Genomic DNA, 23,204 nt, shown 5'->3' with positions numbered 1-23,204 from the left:
ACTCCGGCAGGTCAGGTAGGTTTTTCTTTGGCCTAGTGGTGACTATAATAGGCCAAAGTGAAAAGGGTACCACGCGTTCTTGGGCCTTTCACGGCAATCGTACGCTGCATGCGGGATTTTGTTCCAAAAATGGGTTTTGCTAAAGTAGACCCGCTGGTGGCGCTATAACAGGCCAATGTGAGAAGGGTGGCATCTGTTCCTTGGCCTAGTGGGAATGTGTGTGCAAAATCTCACACACATAGCAGGCTACGTTCATGATTTGAGACATTTTGTTCAAAAAGGAGCAATCCTGCAAACCTTGGAATTCAATGTTAGCCAATTAGATAGAATATGATATCTGACAAATCTGTCATGATTACATCACTGTAGAGATACTGTGTACTGATCTGTGTGATTTTCGGATAAAATCTGAAGGAGTAATATCGAAGAATGTGTTTTACATACTGTAAGTCGGCCTTCTGGTGGCGCTATAAATGGCAGATGTGAAAAATGCAGGGCACAGGTTTTTCCTTGGCCTCTGGGAAGTGTGCATACAAAGTTTTACACTAATCGGTGGTTATAGGTAAAAGCACAAATTGGCCTCTACACAACATGTATGCAAAAGACTGTAGGCCTATATGCAACAGACAAAAACAACTGTGATACTATGCACCTGGACAGTTCAGTTTGATGATGTACATAGTAAGCCTTGCTGAGCTATGAAGACCATATGAATCGGCCAGGCTATGAATCTCATAGGGCAGGAGCCTATCTCCTGTTTCTGTAGCGTAAGGCAGCTTGATGTACAAGTACACCCCCTGGACATGACGCTAGTATGTCGCAGGGAGTTACCCCCAATCCAACCCTTGATGCTGAGTTTCAAGCAGGGAGGCATTGGGTCCCATTTTTTAGAATCTTTGGTATGACGCGACCCGGGTTTGAACCCGGATCTCCTAGTCTCAGGGCAGACACTCAAACCACTAGGCCACTGGAGCTGGTACATGATATCATTGCAATCCTTGAAAATCACAACATAGGTGTAGACATGACAGTTTGTATTATAATGCTTGTTTCAGGATTTATGATGCAAAATACATTATTTAGTAATGGCGGATATTAAAAAACGCATCAAGGGGGGTTGGGGGACATTTATAGGAAGGCTCCATATAAGACATTGTTCAAGGAACCAAACTGTAAAGTCTACCAAATGTCATGGTATTATGCTTACATAAACCCCAAGCGGGATTCGGTCCAACGACCTTCTGCATGAAAGGCATATGCCCTGACCACTACACTAGGCAGCCACAGGATCTGTTAACCATGTTTGTTTAAAAAAAAAAGTTATATGTAGGCTGAGTGCCTTGATTTTATTGATTTATTTTTTATATTTTGGAGGCTTGGGGTGAAATCAATCTGAGTAAATGTAATCTGAGTATTTCTGACATTTTCGAGTGATCATATTTTCTTTTACTCAACAGAAAAAAACAGCCGGTAGAGAAGGGCTCATTTTAAACATGAACGTGATCTGGAGTTAGATCAGACGTGTCAACATTAAAGAGTTTGACATATGCACATGCCATGGGCATCCAGGATGTTAACATCAACTCAACCCGATGTGGGATTTGAACTGACAACCATCCGTATACCAGGCACAGGCACTGACCACTACACTACGGCAGTCACACGTAATGGACCTGTCACTTTTTTTTTTTAAGAAAGGAAAAAATAAAAAATTTCATGTAAATCTACAGTAGTTGTGGGGCTCATTTTAAACATGAACGTGATCTGGAGTTAGATCAGACGTGTCAACATTAAAGAGTTTGACATATGCACATATACCATGGGCATCCAGGATGTTAACATCAACTCAACCCGATGTGGGGTTTGAACTGACAACCATCCGTATACCAGGCACAGGTACTGACCACTACAGCCACACATGATGGACCTGTCATTTTTTTTTTAATCGCACCCGTGCGAAGTGAGCGGTGCAAACTAATTCCTGCAAGGGCGCCTGCGCGAATCAGTGTTGATAGGCATGCATGGCAATATTCTTTGTGTTGTGTATGATGTCAGTCTGGAGGTCTGCTCAGACTATATAAGGTTTTCGTGCGTCCTGACCTTTACACCGGCTCAAATTGAACACCAACCAGGATTCGAAACAGAAACCATAGACTACAGAGTTTAATGTAGCGTGGTCGCTGTCTTGAATCTTGGGTGGTCGTAGATTTGCGCCAGAAAGGTCCAGGATATGCGGTTGGTCAGACTTTTTCCCTCTAACTTTGACTGACGGCCAACGCCAAGAAGTGCTGGGTTGTCGGGAGTATATTATGCGCAACATACCAGCCAGGTTAGTTAGGTATCCTTGACCAGACCAAAGGTTAATAACAATTTACCGGTATCATGCACATTCATGTGCACATTTATGTGTCACCAGAAACTCCATTTTGAGTAGCCAAGATGCAGGAGAAACTCCTAATTGTCGCTGTCTGAAACCAGATAGAGCCAAATAGAGCTTCTTGTGGGTTATAAAGCAAGGGGGAGACAGAGGGAGAACAGACAGGAGGTCAGACAAACAGCCTGGCCATTAACAGCCTGGTGGCAGTCAAAGAGTGAATAGAAGAGAAAATTAATGCAGTCCAGACCAGAAGCTCAAACAAAACAGACAGAGGGCAGAACGGAGAGGGGGTTTAGGAAAAGTCCAGGATATGAAACAACCTGGCCATTACGCCTGGACCTTTCATGAACTTTAGACCGGTCTCAAGTGCAAGTGTGATGGCCAAGACAGATCTAAATTAGCATGAACAACACAGCATTTGATTGGTCTGTTCTGTTTGGCTAACACATGTCGTCACGAGTAGAACGGTTTCTGATTGGTCGATTCTTATGTTTAATTACTCAACTAGCCAATCGATGAAGAATGAAAGAAACCTCATGGACACAAACCTAGAAGAAAAAAAAATACATTCACTCTATCATGTTTCTTTTCCTCCATTTATTATTACACTTATTATTATTATTATGATTTCTATTATTACCCATATTATTAGTCTGTTTGTTTCTCTTTTCTTTTTCTCTTTTCTTTTCTTAATTTTCTCTTACCTGCTATTAGGCTGATGTATGCTTAAATCCTAAACACTTTAAATTATTATGTAAGTAAAAAAAAAAAAAAAAAAAGTACATTCATTCTATCATGTTTCCTTTTCAGTTATTATTATTATTATTATTACCCCACTTATCCTTTTATCATGTTTCCTTTATCTCCATGTATTTAATTACATTTTTTTGAGAAAAAAGTAGATTATTCATCTATTCATTTATTTCATTATCACCAGAAGGTAAAACCGTATACTCTTATAACATATTCTGATTCCTGAATTGCTAGTGTTGATGTATATGGAAATTCTTCCAACATGTTTTTTCCCTTTTCTTAATTTTCCATTTATTTTTTAATTTTTAATTTTCCATTCTCTCATATCTGCTATGAGGCCGATGTATCCTTGAATTTCAAACATTCCTATAACTAATCACTGTATTTTACTCCTTGAATAAGTAGGATAGGCTTCTACAAGCTTTCAGCTTCAGCCTATTCCTTTTGACCACATGTAACAATGACTAAGTGGATGTATGACTTGTAAAAATGTGAGTGATCAAATAAACTAAACTAAACTAAAGAATCGTCCCGTGCTAATATGTTTTAACTAGATAAACCGAAAGTGAAATATAGGAGCGGTTTGCACCGCTCAAAAAAGAAAAGAAAAAAGAAAACGTTTCATGTAATGTACTTGACGCCTTCTTTCAAAATGATATAGTGCCCCCCTTTGGCCAATTGGGGTAAGATTGGTTTCAGCGATGTTTGGACTAACCCTCTACAGTAGTTCATCATGAAAATTTTACTTTGCATGTATGTTTTAGAGGCAGAAGAATCATTTGCATACAACTTGCAATATTGATTGAATTATTAAAAATGCATGTTTCAATTTTAAAAAAATCCGATCTGACAGATCTTTAGATGTTGGTCCAAAGTTCATGTAAAAAAAGTTCCGTGCACGTGATGCGAAAGTTCCGGAATAAAAGCGGGTTTAAGTGTTTCACAAACTGCTCAAAATGGCGGAAAATCTAAGGATGGAGCTTACTTAACAAAGACACGGATGGCTTCCGCTTGAGTCAAGGCACGCGTGTAACCAAGTTGCATGTCTTTAAACGAAACGAGGCATGACTTATGCCCCTTTAAAGTTTGAGTTTTCAAACGCTTCGTATAGCGCCCCCCTTTGGCCAATTAGAGTAAGATTGCTTTCAGTGATATTTCGACTAACCCTCTACATATTTGCCAAATGCCATGAACGTGTCACTTTGCATGTATGATTTAGAGGCAGAAGAATAATTGCATATAACTGCAACATTGAGTGAATTATTAAAAAATAATGTTTCGCTTTAACTTCTCAGCCCGTATTGGTCCAAAGTTCATGTAAAAAAAGTTTCGCGCACGCTACGCGAAAATCCCAGGAGGAGATACATTTTGACTGTTTTTCATATAATTCAAAATTGTGGGAGAAGTAAAGGTCAGAGGTCAAAAGTCAGAGCGTAAAAGTTGTTCGGCATGAGGAGACGCATAAGTGTATACAGGTTTCATTGCTGCACCTGAAACAGGGCATGAGCTACACCAGTTCAAAGTTGGCATTTTTCAAAGGCTTCCTACAGCGCCACCCTTTGGCCGATTGTTTGCGAGCTTTGTGTTTTAGCCGTTTGGCATAGTCCTCTGCCATACTGCCGAGTTTCGTAAAAAGCGACTGCACGGTCTAGCCGCTAGAGAAAAAGTGGCGGAATAATAATAATAAATATAGCTGCAAGCAGCGATAAAGTGGTCAAGGCATAAAAAGCAGGAAAGCAAAAAGGCATCAAGGGAAAGCAAAGAAGAATAACAAAGAAAAACTAGAAGCAGTGTTCTTCCGAACAGGACTCCAGCAGGTCAGGTAGGTTTTATTGGCCTAGTGGTGACTCTATAATAGGCCAAAGTGAAAAGGGTGCCACGTGTTCTTGGGCCTTTCACGGCAATCGGATGCTGCATGCGGGATTTGAAGCATTTTGTTCCAAAAATGTGTTTTGCAAAAATTGACCCGCTGGTGGCGCTATAACAGGCCAATGTGAGAAGGGTGGCATCTGTTCCTTGGCCTAGTGGGAATGTGTGTGCAAAATTTCACACACATAGCAGGCTGCGTTTGAGACATTTTGTTCAAAAAGGAGCAATCCTGCAAACCTTGGAATTCAATGTTAGCCAATTAGATAGAATATGATATCTGTCAAATCCGTCATGATTACATCACTGTAGAGATACTGTGTACTGATTTGTGTGATTTTCGGATAAAATCTGAAGGAGTAATATCGAAGAATGTGTTTTACACACTGTAAGTCGGCCTTCTGGTGGCGCTATAAATGGCAGATGTGAAAAATGCAGGGCACAGGTTTTTCCTTGGCCTCTGGGAAGTGTGCATACAAAGTTTTACACTAATCGGTGGTTATAGGTAAAAGCACAAATTGGCCTCTACACAATATGTATGCAAAAGACTGTAGGCCTATATGCAACAGACATAAAAAACTGTGATACTATGCACCTGGACAGTTTGATGATGTAGATAGTAGGCCTTGCTGAGCTATGAAGACCATATGAATCAGCCAGGCTATGAATCTCATAGGGCAGGAGCCTATCTCCTGTTTCTGTAGTGTAAGGCAGCTTGATGTACAAGTACACCCCCTGGACATGACGCTAGTATGTCGCGGGGAGTTACCCCCAATCCAACCCTTGATGCTGAGTTTCAAGCAGGGAGGCACTGGGTCCCATTTTTTAGAATCTTTGGTATGACATGACCCGGGATTGAACCCGGATCTCCCAGTCTCAGGGCAGACACTCAAACCACTAGGCCACTGAGCTGGTACATGTCATCATTGCAATCCTTGGAAATCACAACATAGGTGTAGACATGACAGTTTGTATTATAATGCTTGTTTCAGGATTTATGATGCAAAATACATTATTTAGTAATGGCGGATATTAAAATACGCATCAAGGGGGGTTGGGGGACATTTTTAGGAAGGCTCCATATCAGACATTGTTCAAGGAACCAAACTGTAAAGTCTACCAAATGTCATGGTTTTATGCTTATATAAACCCCAGGCGGGATTCGATCCAACGACCTTCTGCATGAAAGGCATATGCCCTGACCACTACACTAGGCAGCCACAGGATCTGTTAACCATGTTTGTTTAAAAAAAAAGTTCTATGTAGGCTGTGTGCCTTGATTTTATTGATTTCTTTTTTATATTTTGGAGGCTTGGGGTGAAATCAATCTGAGTAAATGTAATCTGAGTATTTCTGACATTTTTGAGTGATCATATTTTCTTTTACTCAGAACAGAAAAAAAAAACGGCCGGTAGAGAAGGGCTCATTTTAAACATGAACGTGATCTGGAGTTAGATCAGACGTGTCAACATTAAAGAGTTTGACATACGCACATGCCATGGGCATCCAGGATGTTAACATCAACTCAACCCGACGTGGGGTTTGAACTCACAATCATCCATATATCAGGCACAGGCACTGACCACTACACTACACATAATGGACCTGTCATTTAAAAAAAAAAAAAAGTTTCATGTAATGTACTTGACGCCTTCTTTCAAAATGATATAGCGCCCCCCTTTGGCCAATTGGGGTAAGATTGGTTTCAGTGATATTTGGACTAACCCTCTATGGTAGTTCATCATGAAAGTTTTACTTTGCATGTATGTTTTAGAGGCAGAAGAATAATTTGCATAAAACCGCAATATGCATTGAATTATTAAAAAAGCATGTTTCAATTTTTAAAAAATCCGATCTGACAGATCTTTAGATATTGGTCCAAAGTTCATGTAAAAAAAGTTCCGTGCACGTGACGCGAAAGTTCCGGAATAAAAGCGGGTTTAAGCGTTTTACAAACTGCTCAAAATGGCGGAAAATCTAAGGGCGGAGCTTACTTAACAAAGACACAGATGTCTTCCGCTTGAGTGAAGGCACGCGTGTAAGCAAGTTGCATGTCTTCAAACGAAACGAGGCATGACTTATGCCCCTTTAAAGTTTGAGTTTTCAAACGCTTCGTATAGCGCCCCCCTTTGGCCAATTGGAGTAAGATTGCTTTCAGTGATATTTGGACTAACCCTCTACATATTTGCCAAATGCCATGAACGTGTCACTTTGCATGTATGATTTAGAGGCAGAAGAATAATTTGCATATAACTGCAACATTGAGTGAATTATTAAAAAATAATGTTTCGCTTTAAAGAAAATCCGCCTAACTTCTCAGACCGTATTGGTCCAAAGTTCATGTGAAAAATGTTTTGCGCACGTTACGCGAAAATCCCAGGAGGAGATACATTTTTACTGTTTTTCATATAATTCAAAATTGTGGGAGAAGTAAAGGTCAGAGGTCAAAAGTCAGAGTGTAAAAGTTGTTCGGCATGAGGAGACGCATAAGTGTATACAGGTTTCATTGCTGTACCTGAAACAGGGCATGAGCTACACCAGTTCAAAGTTGGCATTTTTCAAAGGCTTCCTACAGCGCCACCCTTTGGCCGATTGTTGCGAGCTTCGCGTTTTAGCCGTTTGGCATAGTCCTCTGCCATACTGCCGAGTTTCGTAAAAAGCGACTGCACGGTCTAGCCGCTAGAGAAAAAGTGGCGGAATAATAGTGCTGAAGTCCAATATCAATAAGTGGCCATTTGCCACTTCGTGGCCTTGGCCACTAATAATAGTGCTGAAGTCCAATATCAATAAGTGGCCATTTGCCACTTCGTGGCCTTGGCCACTAAATATATAAAAATAAACTAATGGATATTATTAGGAGATGTAAGAAAGAGTATTATAATGAATTATTAGAAAAAAATAAAAATAATATCAAAGGTACATGGAACATATTAAATACAATGTACCATACTCTAATATTACCATATCTGTCCTATTGTGTGGAGGTGTGGGGAAATACCTATAGTAGTAACCTTCTACCATTATCCATAATACAAAAAAGAGCAATAAGATTTGTACATAAGGTAGGTTTTTATGACCATACAAATGAGCTGTTTTTGAGGTCTGGTACAATGAAGTTTGTTGATTTGGTTGAGTTTAAAACTGCTCAACTAATGTTTAAGGTAAGAAATAAGATACTTCCTGGGAACATTCTGAAAATGTTCAGGGATAGAGAGGGGGGTTATGAGTTAAGGTGGGAAAGAAATTTTAAACAAGCCTGGGCTACGACCACAAGAAAAAGCATGTGCATTTCTGTTTGTGGGGTTAAGATTTGGAATGGATTGACAGAGGAGATTAAACAAATGAACAATATGGTACAATAAAAAAAAAGGCTAAAATTCAACATCCTGAGTGAATACAGTTTTACATAGTTATTATATTCTATTATAACAGTTTTATTGTCTATTACAGTATGACATAGCTAAATGATACATTACTATAGTATAACATAGTTAATATTATATTCAACTAACTTATTTTAATGGTATATTGCAGAGACTACATGTTATTATAGGGATCCAAGCAGATCCCTATGACATCATGCTTTGTTTTGAGATGTTTGTTTTTTGTTTTGATTACTTTTTAAACACTATTGTAACTAAGGAGGATACGTAGTTAGGATAGGCAGTTATAAGCTATATAGCTTCAGCCTATTCCCTTTGATCACTCCAGTGTTTTGTTTTGTCTTTTTTTTCTCTGTTGTGGAGGTATGATTTGTAAAATGTATCACACTGTGAAAGATGATCAAATAAACTAAACTAAACTAATAGGCTATTATAAAACTCTCATTATTTTGGGGGTTTGCTGTGTTTAGTCCCCTTATGCCCTTATGCTTATATTATCAAACAATGATGGTAATAGTGGTAAAGAATACTACTACTACTACTACTACTACTACGGGTAATAATAATAATAATAATAATAGTAAGGGTAATTATAATCATAGAACTCTGGGCAACCAGTGACTTCCAGGAAAGTTTGGATGGAAACCGAGGAAGATTGGTGACCCTGGAGAGACAGATGACCACCAGGAAGAGCCTGGCGTGGGTGTATGAGGTTAGCAACCACATGCACTCGCGAGAGGGCACCAACTCAAGCTACAGACATTTATACAGATACCCCCAGAGTCTCCCGAGAGGGGGGAGTATGTGGGACTCAACCAATACAAACATAACGGTAACAGCCCTTAACTAATCACAGCTAACGAGATGGTTCACCGAAACAACATCAGCTGGGGAGGAAATTGGAAGTAAAGTGTCACTGCGAGAACATCTGCAGGAACACAAAAGGTAAAAAATCAGTCCCATGGGCCATACGAGTTGTCGGTATCAAAAAGGTGGCAAAGGTTATCATGCATTTTTGAAAAGCTCTATATCTGTAGATTATTGATGTATATAAATTATGATACATAATTGTATGGTTTGTGTATAAGGGTATATTATGAACTGAACTTACAGTATAGGAGACCATATTTTGGGTCGGATACTGTAAGCTCAGGCTAATAGATTACAGGTCAATAGTAACTTTGGTTGCCATGATATAATCATTGTTTTGGTTTATACTGTATGTCATTAGTGGAAAATTACCAACACAAACTACGTGTCACTCACTGTCTTCCTTGTTATGATCTGGGAACGAATGAATGAGTCCCACGATTCTTACTGTTATAACTGTACTCTTTATATACATGTTAACTTCCATCTTGGAAAAGAGGAGAGATTTAGGAAAGCTACCACGATGGTAGCTCACTGTATTGTCTCCTTGTCTGACTCTCTTCAAATACAGCAATTTATGATCAGTCCTTTGTCTCGTCTCTCTTATTTTGGTTATGGATTTATCCATAACTTTATTAATTAATTTACATTTCAATTATATTTTGGTATGATAACCCTTTCTTAGACACAGCTAAATTGGTGTTATCAGCCGCTAGAGTTGGTGTCCCATTAACTTTACATTACAGGGAAAAAATTAATCTGCTTTGGTTTTCATGATGCTGAATCCATTGCAAGCATCTGTTTTTGCACGAAAAACATCCGTGGGGCTAAAACGCCCCCCACAAAAGTGTGAAAAGTGATGACTCATCACTTTTCATCACTAAACCATAGTCTTGTGGGACAGTTTTTAGCCCAAGGAATGTTTTTTGTGCAAAACAGATGCTTGCAATGGATTCAGCATCATGAAAACCCCCTAGTTTGACCCTCATATGCTACTTAAGCAGATTAATTTCTTGCTTTTTTTCCCTGTAATGTAAGTTAATGGGACACCAAATCTAGCGGCTGATAACACCAATTTAGCTGTGTCTAAGAAAGGGTTATCATACCAAAATATAATCTACAGATATAGAGCTTTTATAAAATGCATGGTAACCTTTGCCACCTTTTTGATACCGACAACTCGTATGGGCCATGGACTAAATACATCAAGCCCGGACCAAGTGTGGAGAAGAGGGGTCACAGGTGCAGCGCACAACTTGGTTGGTGAGTTGGTGAGACAAAGGAGAACTCCAGGCAGGAATAACCCCACAGTACTGGAGAACTCTACGCACCTGTGTCACCTCAAGACCTCAGGAGGGACCCACCCAATACCTCCCAGATGAGCCTCTTGTTGGGAAAAAACAAATAGAGCAGGAGAGGGGAGTTTAGCCTTGGCCAGGAGGAGGAGATGGGCAGTGATTTGGCCACCACTGCCGACCCGGCCATCAGGAGGGTGTAGCGGAGGGTTCACCGGTCGAAACACCTGATGATCGATGGTTACCCCCTGAAGACATCAAATTTTCCTGGCCAAGGCTACATTCACCAAACGAGAATGGAGAAGAAGCATCGTTAGATGTAATTATAATCATGATCTCAATGGCGCTCCAAGGAGATGAAAACAGTTGCATATCAACAAGAGCCATAATACAGTGTAGACAGCTATGCTGTGTATAAAAAATGACATGGAACACAATGTTGACTATATTTAGTCCTTTCCTAAATCATTGCTACAGAGTCACAATGGGCAATTTCTTCAGTTTTTCTTTTTATTTGCAAAAAGTATTTGGGCATACTTCCACCGGACATCTACAAAATACTGGTTCTGATAGTGATAATGGAGGTTTACTGGGAGGAGGAAATGGTCTTGTCGGCGTCGTTGAATGAGGAAGAGCTTCTGAGGAGGCTGGGCTGGACTCGAACCGTGACGGGACAAGGTTTAGTGGCTGTTCCAAGCCTGCTACTGTGTGTGCGCGTGTAATTAATTAGTCCTAAATGGTTAGTGACACATTTAGTTTAACACTAAGATGTGTATTGTACCTTTGCCTATTTGACCCAACCTTGAAATCAAAGGTTTTATGGTCATGCTGCTACATCACAATACCTGGTGGGCTTGATTTCTGTCTATAAAGATGTTACTGGTATATGATTTAAGGTTTGACATGTGACAGTGATAAACTTTAGAATGAACTCATTGACCGGAATCTTACTGCATAATCACTGACACCTTGGGATGTTTAATCCCAGGAACATGTGAAAATGTGTATTCAAATTATGTTACTTGAACAAACTTCATTTCATATTTAAACAATATATCATGGGCGGATGAAGGTTTTTCTTTAACCTATTTTCATGAACTGAAGTTATTGTTCCTATGGATGATGGGGTGGTAAAGTGATATTTTGCTGTGATACAACTTTGGGGGCGGGGGGGGGGGGGGGGGGGTTGCTCATTGTCTACATCAGGGGTAGGAAACCTTAGGCATGGGTGCCAACAATGGCACAGGGGAGGGTGATCAGTGGCACTCTGGCATGAGTGTGAGAGAGAAGTTTTTTCTTTTAAAATGAAATATTCAGTTGAATGAAGTCCCCTCACACACAATTTCTACATCCTGCACATAATTCTACATTCATTCAAACTCTCTGAGTGGGGAGGCAGTCTGGGAGATATAGGTTATTACTGTAATGATTCTAATGTCTAATGATCATTACATCCTCATAGCGTAAGTATTTTCTAAAGAAGAAGAAAAAAATTAATTTGCTGGAAAGGGACTGGAAATCTCTCCTGAAACTGCTACCCCCCGCGACCCGATTCCGAATAAGTGGTTGAAGATGGATGGATGATTTATTCCATTAATAATTCGTTTCTTTTGATACATTTTTGTTAGTCATAAATGGTTAGTGATAGTGATACACATTTAGTTTAACACTAAGATGTACACAATATTGTGTAGCCTACATTGTTTGACCCAAATCAAAAGTGTTATGGCAAGCTTCATCACAATACCTAATAATTGTGCTCTTACTTTGACATGTGACAGTGACAAACTTTGAATGTACTCATTGACTGGAATCTGACTGCATAATCAATGACACCCTGGGATGTTTAACCTCAGGAACATGTGAGCTTGTCCTGTACATTCAAATTATGTTGCTTGCACAAACTAATTTCATATTTAAGCAATATATCATGTTGGGAATGAAGGCAACCTATTTTCAAAAACTTTATCTCAAATTGTATGTAAAACGGTTTCAATATATACTTCAAAACGTGCGGCTCGGCCGGGAATGGTGTGCTATTACTTTTCTTTCCAATCCGCGTTACCATGGCGACGTAATTGGCAAAAAACGAAAATTACGTTGCCATGGTAACGGATTGACTTAAAATGTGAAAATGCAAAAAGTCACATTCAAGTATTTTTCTCTCGCAAACCATAAGGGCTACAGCAGGGGTGTCGAACTCATTTTGGGGTGAGGGCCGCATTGGATGAAAGGTGACTTGATGAGGGCCGAACCAGTCGCGGATCGGATGTCATGCACACTCGCGCACATGTTCGCTCTGTTTTTCTTCCTGTTGTCTCAGCCACTGCTATAGCTAGCAGTATAGCAGTATATCATTTTACAAATTGTGTTCATTATTAAGTAAAATAGCTACTTTCATTATTGGTACTAGAAGCTAGCGTCTAGTCGGCGACCTGGCCAACTCGGAACAATGTAAATAGGGAATGAATGCCCCGCCCTTTAATGCAAACCCCATTATACCTGTTTTCATAGGACCCGTTTTGACCATCTGTCTGCCTGTGTCCATTTATGCCCATATATGGAGATATCTGTAACTGTCTGTCTGTCTGTCGGCGTCCATTTTATGTCCATATATGGAGATCACTGCAGTTATAGTTCTGGGTCCATTTTATGCCCATATATGCCCATATATGGAGATATCTGTCTATCTGCGTCCATTTTATGCCCATATATGGAGATCTCTGTATCTGTCTGTCTGTGTCCCTTTTATGCCCGTATATGGAGATCTTTGTGATTCTGCGTCCATTGTATGCCCATATATGCCATATATGGAGATATATGTTTATCTGCGTCCATTTTATGCCCATATATGAGATCTCTGACGCTTTTTGCCCATATATGAAGATCTCTGCACACACAGTACCGGTTGCGGAAAACTCTGATGTCAGACATCAGCTCCGCATACGGGCATTCATTTTATTCCCATATAGCATCTGTTTTGCACGAAAAACATCCGTGGGGCTAAAACGCCCTCCACAGAAGTGTGAAAAGTGATGACTCATCACTTTTCATCACTAAACCATAGTCTTGTGCGACAGTTTTTAGCCCAAGGAATGTTTTTTGTGCAAAACAGATGCTTGCAATGGATTCAGCATCATGAAAACCCCCTAGTTTGACCCTCATAAATTATGCTACTTAAAGCAGATTCATTTCTTGCTTTTTTTCCCTGTAATGTAAAGTTAATGGGACAACAAATCTAGCGGCTGATAACACCAATTTAGCTGTGTCTAAGAAAGGGTTATCATACCAAAATATAATCTACAGATATAGAGCTTTTATAAAATGCATGGTAACCTTTGCCACCTCTTTGATACCGACAACTCGTACAGTAGGAGCGAGATCATTTAGCGACCTACAACCGGGTCGCGACGTGGTCGGTAGTTTTCAGCGACCGGGTCGCTAAATCGAGCGTCCGGGTCGCTAAATCACCGACCGCGCCGCTAAATCGACCGACCCGGTCGCTAAATCTACCGACCTGCCTGCAGTTTTAGGTCGGTAGATTTAGCGACCCGGTCGGAAGATTTTGCGCCCCAGTCGGTCGATTTAGCGACCCGGTCGCTCGCTTTAGCGACGCGGTCGGTGATTTAGCGACCCGGTAGGGAGGTTGCGTGGCAGGTTAGCCTAACTGAGGTAACGGTCGGGAGGTTGCGTGGCAGGTTAGCCTAACTGAGGTAAGGTTACTGAGGTTAGGTTTAGGGTTAGGGTTAGGGTTAGGGTTAGTAGGTCGGTGGAAGCGACCACCGGTCGGTGGATTTACCTACCCGGTCGCTGGATTAGCGTCCCAGTCGGTGGAATTAGCGTCCTGGTCGATGGAATTAGCGTCCCAGTCGGTCGATTTAGCGACCCGGTCGCTCGCTTTAGTGCCGCGGTCGGTGATTTAGCGACCCGGTCGCTCCATTTAGCGACCCGGTCGCTCGCTTTAGTGCCGCGGTCGGTGATTTAGCGACCCGGTCGATCCATTTAGCGACCCGGTCGCTCGATTTTGCGACCCGGTCGCTGAAAACTACCGACCACGTCGCGACCCGGTTGTAGGTCGCTAAATGATCTCGCCCTCTCTCAACTCGTATGGCCCATGGACTAAATACATCAAGCCCGGACCAAGTGTGGAGAAGAGGGGTCACACGTGCAGCGCACAACTTGGTTGGTGAGTTGGTGAGACGAAGGAGAACTCCAGGCAGGAATAACCCCACAGTACTGGAGAACTCTACGCACCTGTGTCACCTCAAGACCTCAGGAGGGACCCACCCAATACCTCCCCAGATGAGCCTCTTGTTGGGAAAAAAACAAATAGAGCAGGAGAGGGGAGTTTAGCCTTGGCCAGGAGGAGGAGATGGGCAGTGATTTGGCCACCACTGCCGACCCGGCCATCAGGAGGGTGTAGCGGAGGGTTCACCGGTCGAAACACCTGATGATCGATGGTTACCCCCTGAAGACATCAAATTTTCCTGGCCAAGGCTACATTCACCAAACTTGAATGGAGAAGAAGCATCGTTAGATGTAATTATAATCATGATCTCAATGGCGCTCCAAGGAGATGAAAACAGTTGCATATCAACAAGAGCCATAATACAGTGTAGACAGCTATGCTGTGTATAAAAAATGACATGGAACACAATGTTGACTATATTTAGTCCTTTCCTAAATCATTGCTACAGAGTCACAATGGGCAATTTCTTCAGTTTTTCTTTTTATTTGGAAAAAGTATTTGGGCATACTTCCACCGGACATCTACAAAATACTGGTTCTGATAGTGATAATGGACAGAGGTTTACTGGGAGGAGGAAATGGTCTTGTCTGTCTTACATCTCCAGGTCGGCGTCGTTGAATGAGGAAGAGCTTCTGAGGAGGCTGGGCTGGACTCGAACCGTGACGGGACAAGGTTTAGTGGCCGTTCCAAGCCTGCTACTGTGTGTGCGTGTAATTAATTAGTCCTAAATGGTTAGTGACACATTTAGTTTAACACTAAGATGTGTATTGTACCTTTGCCTTTTTGACCCAACCTTGAAATCAAAGGTTTTATGGTCATGCTACATCACAATACCTGGTGGGCTTGATTTCTGTCTATAAAGATGTTACTGGTATATGATTTAAGGTTTGACATGTGACAGTGATAAACTTTAGAATGAACTCATTGACCGGAATCTGACTGCATAATCACTGACACCTTGGGATGTTTAATCCCAGGAACATGTGAAAATGTGTATTCAAATTATGTTACTTGAACAAAATTCATTTCATATTTAAACAATATATCATGGGCGGATGAAGGTTTTTCTTTAACCTATTTTCATGAACTGAAGTTATTGTTCCTATGGATGATGGGGTGGTAAAGTGATATTTTGATACAACTTTGGGGGCGGGGGGGGGGGGGGGGGGGGGGGGTTGCTCATTGTCTACATCAGGGGTAGGAAACCTTAGGCATGGGTGCCAACATTGGCACAGGGGAGGGTGATCAGTGGCACTCTGGCATGAGTGTGAGAGAGAAGTTTTTTCTTTTAAAATGAAATATTCAGTTGAATGAAGTCCCCTCACACACAATTTCTACATCCTGCACATAATTCTACATTCATTCAAACTCTCTGAGTGGGGAGGCAGTCTGGGAGATATAGGTTATTACTGTAATGATTCTAATGTCTAATGATCATTACATCCTCATAGCGTAAGTATTTTCTAAAGAAGAAGAAAAAAATTAAGTTGCTGGAAAGGGACTGGAAATCTCTCCTGAAACTGCTACCCCCCGCGACCCGATTCCGAATAAGTGGTTGAAGATGGATGGATGATTTATTCCATTAATAATTTGTTTCTTTTGATACATTTTTGTTAGTCATAAATGGTTAGTGATAGTGATACACATTTAGTTTAACACTAAGATGTACACAATATTGTGTAGCCTACATTGTTTGACCCAAATCAAAAGTGTTATGGCAAGCTTCATCACAATACCTAATAATTGTGCTCTTTAGTTTGACATGTGACAGTGACAAACTTTGAATGTACTCATAGACTTGAATCTGACTGCATAATCAATGACACCCTGGGATGTTTAACCTCAGGAACATGTGAGCTTGTCCTGTACATTCAAATTATGTTGCTTGCACAAACTAATTTCATATTTAAGCAATATATCATGTTGGGAATGAAGGCAACCTATTTTCCAAAACTTTATCTCAAATTGTATGTAAAACGGTTTCAATATATACATCAAAACGTGCGGCTCGGCCGGGAATGGTGTGCTATTACTTTTCTTTCCAATCCGCGTTACCATGGCGACGTAATTGGCAAAAAATGAAAATTACGTTGCCATGGTAACGGATTGACTTAAAATGTGAAAATGCAAAAAGTCACATTCAAGTATTTTTCTCTCGCAAACCATAAGGGCTACAGCAGGGGTGTCGAACTCATTTTGGGGTGAGGGCCGCATTGGATGAAAGGTGACTTGATGAGGGCCGAACCAGTCGCGGATCGGATGTCATGCACACTCGCGCACATGTTCGCTCTGTTTTTCTTCCTGTCGTCTCAGCCACTGCTATAGCTAGCAGTATAGCAGTATATCATTTTACAAATTGTGTTCATTATTAAGTAAAATAGCTACTTTCATTATTGGTACTAGAAGCTAGCGTCTAGTCGGCGACCTGGCCAACTCGGAACAATGTAAATAGGGAATGAATGCCCCGCCCTTTAATGCAAACCCCATTATACCTGTTTTCATAGGACCCGTTTTGACCATCTGTCTGCCTGTGTCCATTTATGCCCATGTATGGAGATATCTGTAACTGTCTGTCTGTCTGTCTGTCGGCGTCCATTTTATGTCCATATATGGAGATCACTGCAGTTATAGTTCTGGGTCCATTTTATGCCCATATATGCCCATATATGGAGATATCTGTCTATCTGCGTCCATTTTATGCCCATATATGGAGATCTCTGTATCTGTCTGTCTGTGTCCCTTTTATGCCCGTATATGGAGATCTTTGTGATTCTGCGTCCATTGTATGCCCATATATGCCATATATGGAGATATATGTTTATCTGCGTCCATTTTATGCCCATATATGAGATCTCTGACGCTTTTTTGCCCATATATGAAGATCTCTGCACACACAGTACCGGTTGCGGAAAACTCTGATGTCAGACATCAGCTCCGCATACAGGCATTCATTTTATTCCCATATAGCATCTGTTTTGCACTAAAAACATCCGTGGGGCTAAAACGCCCTCCACAGAAGTGTGAAAAGTGATGACTCATCACTTTTCATCACTAAACCATAGTCTTGTGGGACAGTTTTTAGCCCAAGGAATGTTTTTTGTGCAAAACAGATGCTTGCAATGGATTCAGCATCATGAAAACCCCCTAGTTTGACCCTCATAAATTATGCTACTTAAAGCAGATTCATTTCTTGCTTTTTTTCCCTGTAATGTAAAGTTAATGGGACAACAAATCTAGCGGCTGATAACACCAATTTAGCTGTGTCTAAGAAAGGGTTATCATACCAAAATATAATCTACAGATATAGAGCTTTTATAAAATGCATGGTAACCTTTGCCACCTTTTTGATACCGACAACTCGTATGGCCCATGGACTAAATACATCAAGCCCGGACCAAGTGTGGAGAAGAGGGGTCACAGGTGCAGCGCACAACTTGGTTGGTGAGTTGGTGAGACGAAGGAGAACTCCAGGCAGGAATAACCCCCTGAAGACATCAAATTTTCCTGGCCAAGGCTACATTCACCAAACGTGAATGGAGGAGAAGCATCGTTAGATGTAATTATAATCATGATCTCAATGGCGCTCCAAGGAGATGAAAACAGTTGCATATCAACAACAGCCATAATACAGTGTAGACAGCTATGCTGTGTATAAAAAATGACATGGAACACGATGTTGACTATATTTAGTCCTTTCCTTAATCATTGCTACAGTCACAATGGGTAATTTCTTCAGTTTTTCTTTTTATTTGCAAAAAGTATTTGGGCATACTGTATGAGGGTTCCACCCGACATCTACAAAATACTGGTACTGATAGTGATAATGGACAGAGGTTTACTGGGAGGAGGAAATGGTCTTGTCTGTCTTACATCTCCAGGTCGGCGTCGTTGAATGAGGAAGAGCTTCTGAGGAGGCTGGGCTGGACTCGAACCGTGACGGGACAAGGTTTAGTGGCTGTTCCAAGCCTGCTACTGTGTGTGTGTGTAATTAATTAGTCCTAAATGGTTAGTGACACATTTAGTTTAACACTAAGATGTGTATTGTACCTTTGCCTTTTTGACCCAACCTTGAAATCAAAGGTTTTATGGTCATACTACATCACAATACCTGGTGGGCTTGATTTCTGTCTATAAAGATGTTACTGGTATATGATTTAAGGTTTGACATGTGACAGTGATAAACTTTAGAATGAACTCATTGACAGGAATCTGACTGCATAATCACTGACACCTTGGGATGTTTAATCCCAGGAACATGTGAAAATATGTATTCAAATTATGTTACTTGAACAAACTTCATTTCATATTTAAACAATATATCATGGGCGGATGAAGGTTTTTCTTTAACCTATTTTCATGAACTAAGTTATTGTTCCTATGGATGATGGGGTGGTAAAGTGATATTTTGATACAACTTTGGGGGCGGGGGGGGGGGGGGGGGGGGGGGGGTTGCTCATTGTCTACATCAGGGGTAGGAAACCTTAGGCATGGGTGCCAAGTCTGCCAACATTGGCACAGGGGAGGGTGATCAGTGGCACTCTGGCATGAGTGTGAGAGAGAAGTTTTTTCTTTTAAAATGAAATATTCAGTTGAATGAAGTCCCCTCACACACAATTTCTACATCCTGCACATAATTCTACATTCATTCAAACTCTCTGAGTGGGGAGGCAGTCTGGGAGATATAGGTTATTACTGTAATGATTCTAATGTCTAATGATCATTACATCCTCATAGCGTAAGTATTTTCTAAAGAAGAAGAAAAAAATTAAGTTGCTGGAAAGGGACTGGAAATCTCTCCTGACTGCTACCCCCCGCGACCCGATTCCGAATAAGTGGTTGAAGATGGATGGATGATTTATTCCATTAATAATTTGTTTCTTTTGATACATTTTTGTTAGTCATAAATGGTTAGTGATAGTGATACACATTTAGTTTAACACTAAGATGTACACAATATTGTGTAGCCTACATTGTTTGACCCAAATCAAAAGTGTTATGGCAAGCTTCATCACAATACCTAATAATTGTGCTCTTTAGTTTGACATGTGACAGTGACAAACTTTGAATGTACTCATTGACTGGAATCTGACTGCATAATCAATGACACCCTGGGATGTTTAACCTCAGGAACATGTGAGCTTGTCCTGTACATTCAAATTATGTTGCTTGCACAAACTAATTTCTTTCTAATTTTTTTCGTGGGAAAGGTAATGAGTGACTACTTACAACTGTGTGATTTGGGCGTGGACACAGAACCCTGAATGGAGGCAGGACTCCCTGTTACATACTGTATATAAACCTGCTGGTGGTGACAAGACATATCTCACTGGGGGACAACTGATTCACGGTGAGTGCACTGCCTGTACAATGTATTCTTAGCTCTCAGGGTTGTGTGTATTAGGCCCACGAGAGAGATAGTGCATAATGATAATGGAATTCTATAACTCTGTAATTAGAATGGTCTGTGCTTGCTGTGCTAGAGATAGAATTGCTTGCAAGAGCCAAGGAATATGACTTAAAGGGTTCCCTGGCTAATACGACAAATATGCCATAATACATTATAATTGTCCTCTATAACTACAATGTAAAATTAAAAACACCTTAAATATTTTATTTCTTCTAAAAATAGCTAATCTTTCACTCAATAGGGGGAATGCCTGTCGCAAGTTGATGATGTCATAAATATCATGTGTGATCTATCCCTATGGAATTTATGGCATGCATGTGCAAATAAAAACAAACGTAATACTTCCTATGCTTAATGAGCATCAAATCAATATTTCAAATGTGTTTGTGTTTGTTTTTGTGTTTTGCACATGCATGCCATAAATTCACACATGACATTTATGACATCATCAACTTGCGACAGGCATTTCCCCTAATCCTAAGCGACTTACAATAAGCAGGTAATACATCAATATAATAAGCAAGATAATGTGTCAGTAACAACAACAATATAACAAATGCATAGGAATATCAATCAAGAAAAACAATAACATAGGTAGACCACGCACCTAATCAGTACAAAAAAAAATCAAAAACCTAAAAATGCTACGGTATCTAGCTTCATGTGTGGTCATCGAGGGAAGGGGAGTGTTACAGTAGTGCTATGGGTTTAGGTGGAGTCTGAAGAGGTGAGTCTTCAGTCCACGGCGGAAGCTAGGGAGTGAGTATGTAGTTCTAAGTGCAACAGGGAGTTTATTCCACAGTTTGGGGGCCAGGAGGGCAAATTGTCTAGGACAAGTGGATTTTTTTTAGTGAGGGTTCTGTCAGCATCCCTTTGTTGGCTAATCTGAGTGAATGGTGGGGTTGTAGGGGTTGATCAGGTTTTGGAGGTATGGAAGAGCCATACCTTTGGCTGCTATGAAAGTCAGCATCAGTGTTTTGTATTCAATGTGGGCCGCAACCGGGAGCCAGTGGAGGGAGCGGAGAAGCGGGGAGACGTGATAATTTTGGCTGGTTGAAGACCAGTCATGCTGCGGCATTTTGGATCAGTTGGAGAGGCTTATGCACATGCTGGGGCATTGAATTATCTTATTGGTTTATGATCAAATATTATGTTTATAATATTTCAATATTAAATATGTCATATCATTCATAAAAACACATATCTATGGCATCATATCATGGCATCCTAGTGGTAAATTCATTATAGCTTAAAGTAATGCGTAGGGGAGAGTGTTTTCTGCAGGTCTTTCAGTCCGAGTGTATCAAAGGGTGCGTTCTAAAATGCGCACCGGGTGTGTGCTCAGTCAGTGTAGTGAGTGCCTAAACCCAACCCTAATCCTAACCCTAACCTCAGTAAAACTATGCCTAAACCCAACCCTAACCCTAACCTCAGTAAAACTATCCCTAAAACTAACCCCAACCCTAACCCGACCCGGTGCGCATTTCCGAACGCACCCTTTGATACACTCGGACTGAAAGACCTGCAGAAAACACTCTCCCAGCTGTGTAGACTGCAATGACAGATTTTTATCATTTACCATTTGGCATTATTTGAAAACTGATTAACTTCCTTAATCTAGGACTATGGAAAAAAAATATATAATCAAGACTGATTTCCTCACTTTGACTGTCTCTAGATGAAGCTGTCAGCATTGGTGTTCTTAGCCCTGTTGGGGCTGGCCGAGCAGAAAATATTTGCGGACGATGTCAAACTGGAGTGGGTGAAATGGACCGGTTCCCTCCCCAAGGATGCTGTTTCCATTCACAACGACTACACTAACCGCAGAGACTACGTCTGTAAACCCACATTCAGAGAATGTAATTCTGGGTTCTACAGTCCAGCACTGGATCCTTACTGCCACTACCCTTATGGTGACAAAGCGGTGGTCACCCGCTCCTTCAAGATCCTGGTCAACAAGGATAACTTTGAGTTCCTGGAGTGGAAGGATGGTTACAAGGGTAAGGTGCCTCCACACTCTGTCAAGACCTGTTCTGCAAGTCACAAGTTGTATGTGGGGAAAAACAAGTATGGACTTGGTAAGGTGGATGTTAAGAACACGGCTTTTTTCCTCCCCTGGGAGGATGATGAGTACTGGTATAAGTCATATCAGGTACTGACCATCAACAAGGATGCCGTTAGTGAGCATATCTCTCATGTCAAGTACTTAATTGATGAGGCAAAGATCTTCCGGCAGCCACCAACGACCATGCGCAGATCTCACGTGACCAACAATGAGTGCCAGATTGTGGTGAAGACCGTGTCTCTCTCCAAGACAACTGAGGTGGAAAACTCCTGGAACATCGGCAGCTCCACCATGGTGGGTGTCACCACGGAGATCACTGCCGGGATCCCCCTCATCGGCGAAGCGAATATTGGAGTCACGTTGGAGCAGACGCTGCAGTTAGACAAAGGGACCACTAAAAAGAAGTCTGAGACCCACTCTGTTGAGGTGAAAGTCACCATCCAACCGAACCAGTCCTGTACTGTCCGAATGGAGGGCCGTCAGATCAAGGCTGACATCCCCTATACGGCCCGCCTCAGTCGGACCTACCGCAATGGGAACACCCGGGTGACCTCCATTGCAGGCAAGTACAGGGGGGTGCAGACCGGAGAGTTTCGGGCAGTGGTCGAACGCTGTAAGCCTGTGGCCAACGCCAAGCCCTGCCCCTAAGACCACCTCACCACCTGCCTGACTGATATTAAAACATGGATGCAAAAAAACTTCCTCAAACTCAACAGCAATGAATCTGAAATTATCATTATTGGTCCCGAAGCCCTCACCCGCTCCACCATGAACCTCTCCCTCAATATTGATGGTTCCACTATCACTCCCTCCAGGCCTCCACCAGCAACCTCTGTGTCATCCTGGACCCCACCCTCTCCTTCCAATCCCATGTCAACAACATTACCAAAACAGCCTTTTTCCACCTCCGAAACATTGCCCGCCTCCGTCCCACACTAT

At 41.3% G+C, this 23,204-nt stretch overlaps 1 protein-coding gene across 1 annotated transcript; it reads left to right on the top strand.

Moving 5' to 3' along the window:
* Window positions 1-21,878: 21,878 nt before the first annotated feature.
* Window positions 21,879-22,913, top strand: LOC308306782 (natterin-3-like; the record flags this gene model as incomplete). The annotated part of the gene is made up of 1 exon (XM_080751824.1): window positions 21,879-22,913. One exon carries the CDS (start codon window positions 21,879-21,881, stop codon window positions 22,911-22,913), a length of 1,035 nt encoding a protein of 344 aa, XP_080607950.1.
* Window positions 22,914-23,204: the final 291 nt, after the last annotated feature.

Source organism: Nannobrachium achirus (assembly GCF_963921795.1).
Source record: "Nannobrachium achirus genome assembly, chromosome: 21".
Lineage (NCBI taxonomy): Eukaryota > Metazoa > Chordata > Actinopteri > Myctophiformes > Myctophidae > Nannobrachium > Nannobrachium achirus.
This window is presented reverse-complemented; position numbering and strand designations above follow the sequence as displayed.